This window comes from Agrilus planipennis, unplaced genomic scaffold, assembly GCF_000699045.2.
Source record: "Agrilus planipennis isolate EAB-ADULT unplaced genomic scaffold, Apla_2.0 scaffold34, whole genome shotgun sequence".
In the NCBI taxonomy this organism is placed as follows: Eukaryota; Metazoa; Arthropoda; class Insecta; order Coleoptera; family Buprestidae; genus Agrilus; species Agrilus planipennis.
The window spans coordinates 498,139-507,802 of record NW_020439170.1 but is presented as its reverse complement, the minus strand read 5'-3'; the positions used below and the strand labels follow the sequence as shown (position 1 = coordinate 507,802).

Genomic DNA, 9,664 nt, shown 5'->3' with positions numbered 1-9,664 from the left:
TAAACTGCATCACAAGAACGACGAGGATCAAAAGTAATATTTATTTCGGTCAACACGTCATTTTTCAATTAACAATTGCCAATCCATTCCTTTATAAAATGGATCTTCTTGAGTGCAAAATCTAATACACACAATAATAATAATCATAACATACATAATAATACTCCCTACGACAATAGTTAAGGGGTTAATAGAGAGATAATACTTAGAGTGACGACATACGAATATCTTTAATACACGTGTAAATATACGTATATGTAGTAATATATATATATGTGTGTAATCATTTTAATAATTTTTGGTATAATGAAAGTGAAACAATCACAATTATTTCATTAAAAAGAAGAAAAACAGAAGTAAAACCTGCCTTAATTTGTGAATACCTAATAGATAAAATATTCACCAGTCCTCTAAATTTTCTATTGTAGATAAGACAGGTTAAACTTCGACTTCAACTCAAACGTGCTTTTACTACGAAGATTCTGGCGTGTTAGTCTTATCCTTTTTGAAGCGTCTTCTAACTAGGAACCCTCTTACACCTGCTTGTATTTTGGTCGCAGAACGTTCTTCGATGTCGGAATTCTTTTTCGCTGACGTGTTTTTAGAAACAGCCGAAACGTCGCTGGATCTCAATTTTCCAGAATTCTTGCGTCTACCAACACGTCCTTGGCTAATGGCTTCTGTGCCACCATTCTACAATTAAACAACTACCTGTTAATAATAAAAACTAGGAGACGACAAACCCAAACTTAATAAAGGAACGCAGGGCTTTTTTCATCTGTTTTATTAAAAACATCTTCGTTCACAGAAAACTTTTATTTACAGCGAAATTTGATGCTTATCAATTATTAAAACCGTTTTAATGATAACAGAAAAAAAATGCTTCGAATGGAATTACGAGACTTAAATAATCTTTAATTGAACTTTGAACTTTTTTGTTCTTTTTGCTTACGTATCTACCACGTAGGGGTAGCTACGTCGTGGGTTCCATTCGACAATTTTTTCGGAAATTATAAATAGGGATATAAGTTAATAACTAAATAAAAGTGTTATGTTATGACAGTGGCCGCAATTTTTTGGCGTAAGTGTTTGAGTTAAAAAATTAACGCTATCAACAACTGTAGTAGGTACGTATATAAATAATAACAATTATATTATTAATCAAATAATATTTGTGATGTTAGTTTTCGTAATAAGTCGAAATTTTTAAGGAGAAAAAGAGTGCCCTTGTTGGCGGTTATTGTTCTCAAAATAGCCAAAATTCATGACGCGTGCATGGCATTCAACAGTTTCACGCCCAACTTGAAACACATAACTCAAATTGCGTCAACGCAACCTATTGCCTTGTCATTAGTAGCATGTCACAAAAAAATTTACCAATTTCCTCTCATAGTTACAAAAAGAATTAGCCGCGCTCCTTATTTACCAAAATTATCCCAAAGCATTAATATAAAATTGAAAATAAACCAATTATGACCTTTAACCTCCAAGTTTTTTCTCCCCAAACAACTCGAACTTCTGTTCACGCCCTCGACCAAATCCCCTTCTTTTTCGCAACTGATTTTTGACTTATTTGTTTCTCATTAATAAAATTCTAAATCAACAACAGTATAAATACTTTGTTAAAAATAAAACTGAATGCACTCATTATAGGTAGAAAACTCAGTTAATTATTTTCCAAGGATTACATGACCAGAATCGTTTAGCCTCTTATTTGCACGCGTACGTCAATACGCAAAAAGTTTTGTTAAAATTAAAATACTTTTTTATGTACACAAAATAACTAATTTGTAATGAGTTTGAAAATCAAAATTTCAGTTTCCGGCATACATTTTGCAACGTATGTGGAACAAAAAATATTTTAAAACAAGCGTTAGATTCCTTTGGTGCCTAATGTTCTGATAGGTAATGAATCAATAAACCGTAATGTATCAGGTATATTTTTTATTGAAATTGAAATTTTACTAAATGGGTTTAAACCACATTCATTTCAGGACAGGTTACTAACTTGACCAACTTTAGTGGGCAAGAGATCTTATTTAAACCTATCGATAAAATGTATCGAATTATCATCATCATAAACCTGTGTAACAAAAATTTGTGTGAGGTAAGCACACAATGCAAACTGCTAAACGTCTTAAAATTAATTTCAAAGCTCCTCCAGTTTCGTTCACATATAAATTAAAACTGGAATGTTGAGCATACAATTCAAAATTGCTTTTAATAAGTATGTTACCATCCACATGTGCTTATTGGAATGGTTCCAATGTTTTAATGATTCCAAGGACGAATTTACATACCTATATCTTATTTCTGATGCTTCTTCATTTATCACATTTACGTATTTATTGGCTAATATAGTTCGAAAACCAAATACAAACCTTCGGAATTTTGCTAATAACAAACAAAGAGCAAATTTTACTCACAACTCATTATCTATAAGGCGTCAATTTTTAAAAAATATAATTTAGTGGAGAACTGCTTATAGGATAAATAAATATTTGTTTACTACTAACGAACAGAATCGAGATATACCTTGCAGCGTCAATAAATCCAAAAACTAAAAACGTCCGTACTATTAGTATTTAGTGGGTACAGTACACAGTAGGTATAGTTAGGACGATCAAAATGGGCGAAGTCCGAAATAAAATATCTTTGAGAATGAACGTATCTTCTTTCTTGTTTCCTCTTGCTGCGTTTTGAACACGCCCTTGTTTAGTTAGGAAGTGCTTCATGAGTAGTATAGCCAAAGTGAAAAGAGATAACCGAATAATAGTAAGCTGTGCAAAGGTTGTAGGTTGCTTACGTATGCAAAAGATTAGGGTCGACTTTATGTCTGCCTGGTGGAAATTATTTCTTTAAACAAGAGTATTTGTTTTCCTAAATTCCTGAAAATGTCGAACTTCTTTTAAAGTCCGATGCTGCAACATGCTCAAATTTTGCTTGTCTGCATCTCTTTCTGTTTTACATTAATTGGTGTAATTTTTTCTTTATTAGTGTCCGCTGCAACTCCTACCTGACATCTCTTTTCTATGTTTACGATATTCCCTGCAACGTTTGTCATGAGTAAAGGTAGGCGTTCTGTCGGTAACCGCTTTAGTCTAGTTAGTAAGTTGAAAGAAATAAGTAAATGGGACAGTTTTATTGCAGACTATGCCAATTTTAAACGTCTCAACTATAGGTATGCCCAAAAAGAGAGCAAAACAAATTCCAAAATCCACATTGGCAATATTCAAATCTGGAGTTTAAGTTTAAACTTTTGCTCCGAAGAAATTAATAAAAAACAAAAGCATCTTTTGTACCTACTACAACGTAATACTTTACTAAAACCTTTCACAGTTCTCATTTATTTCGACTGAATTATGTTTTTTTCTTTTTAAACATAAAAGATAAATTCTTAGTTTTTGGACAATTTTTTGATCTATACACCCAAATATTTAAAGCAGTGTTTGGAAAAACCTTTATCCCTCATGTTCTGCGATTAATAAAAGTGAAGAAAATTTAGAACGAAAAATAAAATTAGTATGCAGACGCAGAAAATACGCAACAGATATATGTTTCAAACATAAATGTTTATTGGCACAATAAAACATCTGAAACATCGCATTTCTCTTTGTTTCATCGTGTGTCTACAACAATAAATTTTAATGGAATCTAATGATAATAAAACTCTTTACGCAAGTTTATGTTTAGGTAAAACCCCCGAATTTTCTTATTTGACGTATGTAATTTGATGATAATCTTTGGAGTCAAAAAAAATATATTGTGGTTCTTCACACGAAAAGACAATGATTAAAGGAAAGTTTAAATGTTTTGTCTCCAAGAACATATGTACACTTCCACAATTTTAGAAGTACAAATTACAAATATTGCGCGGTTTTTTGCTACAGATAAAATTTCTCTATTTACTTTAGGTCTGTAGTACCTGCATTGGTATTAGGTCCACAACTGGTTAATTTAGGATATCAAAATATTATTATTACCATTCGTAGAAATCAATAATTAATCAAGTCAAATAAATAATAATTGAGGCTAAATTAAATATCTCACAAAGGAAAACACCGCTAGTTTTTAAAAATCACAAATAATATATGTACCAATTTGAATTGTAATAAAGTGGTTGATTTAATCATATAATAAACCATGACAAATAAATAAAATAAAAGCGGCGTTATCTGAAAATCGGTAAAAATAAGGTAAAGTACCTGCTGATTGCGCGCGAGTCTATTAAATTAGATTTTACTAATTAAAAATTGGTGTTGACAAAAATACTTATCTAGTTTTTGTAATAAACCTCCTACCCAATTATTACAATAATTATGACGCTTTATATCTAGGGTATTTCTAGGGTGGCTATGTTTCTAATGAAATTTTATGCAGCTGTCTCCTCTAACAATACGATACTTTCCATTCACTATTTTTTCGTGGATTTTGCGATAACCGAAACCCCGAGGGGATCAAATGAGGAAAATAAATTTGCATGGAAAATTGTATTCTCTGCATGTACCAATTTTAAATTTGGTATCAAAGTATACGTGTAAAGCAGAAGTCATCCCAACTATCAGAAATAATATTGACCCATGTGAATTGGAATAATCGAAAATTTGGATAAATTAAAGACTAAAATTACATAAATAACAATGACTCTAGTAAACATGCTTGAGTAATCTCCCACAGAACACACTTACTTTTATTTCGAATAATGCGAGGGATTTTTTTAAACTATTTCGGTTAAAACGGAGAAATTATTTTACATCTCATTCGGATAAAACGAATTTCGTATTACCAGGATTAGGATATTCAGAATTCTACTCTACATTAAAAAAGAATCCCGTGTTAACTTGAGTTATTGGGCAGATTAAGAAAAAAGTCATAATAGAGAACTTCAACCTCTCCGTTCAAAAATTAGCCAAAGTTTATGTCCACACGGGCAAAACTTTAATTGATACTAAAACGATTGAAAAAACAGCAACAATAAAATTAATTGAATGTAAACANTTATATAAAATTTGATGTATCATACAATTCGCAAAAGAAAACGGCCAAATTAGAAAATACAACCTTTTTACTATGTCATCCTCAAACTGAATCAAACTTTAAATTCTATGCTATTAAATCAATTTTATACGAAATTTTGACAATTTAAAATAATCACAACCATACAATTGTTAAAATCGAAACAATGATGTGTTTAATGTCCTTGTATATACCTATGGTCTATTTATCTTGTAGGTCACATACATCAGTGCATTCTACGCTTAATTTCAAAAGACATGAAAATAAAAGTTAATAGTTGTTCATCAGTAAAAGGGTTATTGTGAAATTAACATATTTAGGGCGTAGGTCAGCAAAAACCGCTCATAAAAATTGTAAACCCGTATGACCTTTCGATTATGGTGATATTTACAGTAAATTGCGTGGAAATCAGCTAGTTGAAATTGACGTGATATTCGGTTTTCGAAATCAAAAACGGCCCTGTCCTTTTTTAAGGATTCGGCCGGGTACCAGATAATGATGCCGGGTTTCATCCTGAGATCTGATTCCCTAAATAAACCATCTACTTCTTCCAGTTTTTCGTCTCCTATTTTCATGTTAACGCTATCCCTTATAGAGGACTCGACTTGAGGTAAACTTAAAATTTGGAAACTCATTTTAAGGACGAATTTTGTTATTTCTTACAATTAGTACACTTTCATCATCATCATAAGGTCGTCAATCCTAAGACTGGTTGGACACATACCTGCACTCTTTCCTATCCTGAGCTAATCTTCATATTTCCCTAAAACTAGAACATCCCCCATCCTTAACTATTTGCGAGCAATAATCTAATCTAGGTCTACCTCTATCCCTCCTAACTCCCGTTTCTGCCTCTAATATGTCTCTGACTAGACCTTCGTGCCTGAGAAGGTGTCCTACTAATCTATCTCGCCTTTTTTTTATTGACTTCCATAGAGTCATCTTTTCTCCTATTCTTTCTAATACCTTTTCATTTCTAACCTTCTCTATCCACGGTATCCTCATCATTCGCCGGTAACACCACATTTTCCGACCATTAACCGACATTTTCTTTTCCACCGCGCCCACTGTCCATGTTTTCTACCAGTACAGTGCCATGCTCCAAATATACACCTTTAACAACCTTTTTCGAATTTCTAAATTAACCGTTCGCGAGCATAGAAGTGACTTCTTTTTATTGAAGGCGACTCGACCCTGCGCTATTCTCTGCTTTATATCCCTATTTCTCCTTCCGTCCTGACTTATCTGACTTCCTAGATATCTAAAATCGTCCACTTCTTCTAATTTTTCGTCTCCTGTCTTTATATTCGCTCTTTCGCTGCTTTTTATTCCCTTGCATACCAGTATTTTTGTTTTACTTTTATTCATATTCATACAGTACTGTTTTGTCAATACCACTCCCATTTTATTCAAACCTATGTCTAACTCCTCCTTGCTAGATGCTAATACTGCTATACCATCTGCAAATCTAAGCATACTTATCTTTTGCCCCTGTACATTTATCCCTACAGTTGTACTGTCTTTAATGATGTTGATCTAGATGTCTAGATTAAAAACTAGCGGTGACAGTGTGCATCCTTGTCTGACTCCCTTCCTAATATTTACTTCTATACGTTGCAGCCCTAGCTCTATATTAATTGCATAAAAAGGACTGTAATTTGTCTTAGCGTAAGGAGTTAAAAGGGTTAACATTTCAATTTTTTGTTTCTAGGGTCCAGGAGAAAGATGCGGGGGTCCCATGCACTTTCTAGGACGTTGCAGTGACAGTCTCATGTGCTCTTCCGATGAAAGATGTCACGGATGTATCAACAACAGACTAACAGTACTTTGTTTTTCCAACAATGGCTATCTTTAATTATTATTTGTGATCTCAACCAGTATTATAAGTCCGATGACGACGTTTCGTTTATTGTTGTGAAACCGTCCGGCGTTATTGAAATATATTATATATATGCATACGTTATATTTTGACGACAAAGCCCATGTGATAGGTATGCTATACTATTTTAAAACAAACACTAGCTTATTATTGCTTTTGTATATATTTATTTTACGATAAGTTGTGCGGATCTCAAAATAAATGTCGAAAATAGAAGAAATAAAATTAATTAATAATAGAATAAAAATATCGTTTTCTTTTCTTCTCATCGTCAGTCAATTTTTCAGTAACTTACTGGAAAATTGCAATTTCCTGCTATTCGAGTACCTACCAATTTTGCCAATAACGGTAATTTGAACAATTCTGATCGAAAAAGCAACACAATTTTTACAATTTTGATCATTTGCCTTCGTTTAAATTTTTTATGTCATACATTGCATCACCTAGCCACCATAGCGAAGAAAAAAAAACATCTTGTAGTTGTATTCGGCTTCTTTGATATTATGAAGCCTTATTTGCCTTTTTGTCATTTTTAATAACTGTTCGGACTTCAATCAATTACAGTGGACAATTGTTCGGCTGATCATTAATTAAAAAATAAAATGTTTCGAAAACAGAATCTTTTTCCATTATCGATATAAATACACTTTCTTGAAAAATCTAGTATAGGTACCAATAGGATGAACCAAGAAAGAACACTATCGCTACCTACAACAAAATTGGGAAACACCTTTATAGAGTATTGTGCAATTTTTAGAAATTTCTTTCAGCATTTTGCTGAACAAGAATTACGTTTAACTATACAAATTTCCGATGCATCTCTAATCTCATTCGATGTTTTTGGGATTTTCACGTGTACCTTTGATTTGATACCCCTCAGGACCATAAATATAAGATATTCGCGAAATGCCAACTTTTGCGCACAAAAATACATAATACGCGCGTATTAATTACATACTCATGAGGCGTAGGACTAGTCGTTCTGTACTCTTTTTTAATGAACGCAGAACACCGACATTAATATCGAATTGATGTTTCTATTTTCTATTTTACGAATTTTGTTTTGTTTAGATTTCACTTGCTTGCTTGACAATGCCGAAAGGTAAACATTATATTCGATAAAATGGAAAACACCAATTCAACATTATATTACCAACGATGAATTTGTTCAAGTTATGCATAAATTTCAGTGAAATTATAACAAAAATCCCACCTACATTACATTGAAATAGTTAAGCTAGCCTTATAGATATTGTCATTGATTTAATTTCGATGTTACCTTACCGATTTCTGCATCTAATAGCTGCCTAATTCCTCTGCACTAAATGGACATGGTGTATAAGAATATCAGTCTAATTATTAAATGTCACAACACTAAAAACTAAACAATGTAAATTCACCATTTCAACAATTAGGTTATAATAACAGACAAGAACCAACATGCGAAATCACTCCGGAAATCTTAAAAACTTTGTCTAGCCTTCTCCTTATCACTGCCCGAAGCAATAACTGGTTCGTATTCCTTGCATACGGTATCGCACCATTCGGATAAAATATTGTAGACTCGGTTAAACCCGATAGCACGGCAAAACAAGAAACAACCTTTATTTCTCCTTGACAAATTGGGAAAGCATTTATGCCGTAAACACAATAAAAATGTATCGAGGCCCATACCTACTTTGAATTAAAACTCATTTCAGTATTCGCGTGATTTTTCAGTTGTTTAATTTAAAACTAAAATAATCGAAGTAGATATAAATGAATAAAGAAGATTGTACAAATCATAAAATTAATGGCTTGGACAGAAAATTTAAAAATAAAACAATAACTATAAGTAAGTACTCCACGCGCGAATGAAAGTGAACATAGTCCAGTGGGTTATCCTTTTTAGTGGGGAAAACATGGACTAGACCTGATTTTAGCAAATTAAGGTCGATTTTTCGATGTTATTTTCCGTTTTCTTTTGAAACATTTTTCCTTTTGACTTAAAATTAAATTTAAGCGACCAGTTTTTATTTTTTAATATATCTTTTCGCTAATTGTGTATAAACTCGATTTTGAATAGGTTTTTTTGAAGAATGACAAAAATTACTTAAACGAATAGGTTGATTGTAGAAATAAAAAAAATTAAATCTTTCGACTTACTTTTCGTGAAAAAGGGTTACGCTGTACAATCATAAAAAGTGATAAAAATTATATAATAAAATAAGAGAAGTACAACATATGCATATGTACCATTACGGTCTGTAAAAGTCTAAATAACAGTAATTTTTCTATAAAATTTACCAAGATAAGTTGGTAGAAAATCCAAAATACTAGGAGCAACTCAGAAATTATAAGAATACAAAAGCGTGAAACCTATCATTTCTCTAGATGGTGCAAAATGACCTAAAATGTAGCAGATACCTAAATATATTTCTAATTAATTTATTGTAATATATAGATACATCTAAAGTCACTCTACCTATATGTAAATAAAATTGAATTACTACGGCTGAGAGATTATTAAATTTATAAATCGATCAAAATTTGTGAGAAAATTATTGCGATTAATCGTAATAATTTATTAGTTAGATTAACTAATTACCGATACAATCGATCGATCGATAATCATTAAAAACTGAAAGAAAAGATAGTCCGATAAGTCTATGACATTTTTCTCGATGACCCGACTGAATCGGCGAAACAGATTAGATGAGTTATTGTCGAATTGGGCGATTACTTTTAACAATCGATTATTGCGATTAATCGATTATTTTTAAAAACTAA

At 32.0% G+C, this 9,664-nt stretch overlaps 1 protein-coding gene across 1 annotated transcript in view; it reads right to left on the bottom strand.

The window, feature by feature from the left end:
• Positions 1 to 222: 222 nt before the first annotated feature.
• Positions 223 to 9,664, bottom strand: part of LOC112903956 — a gene marked incomplete at its 3' end in the record, with an annotated part of 13,305 nt that continues 3,863 nt past the window's right edge. Inside the window, 1 exon segment of the mRNA XM_025977945.1 lies at positions 223 to 693. Within this exon segment, the coding sequence (XP_025833730.1) occupies positions 472 to 693 (222 nt within the window).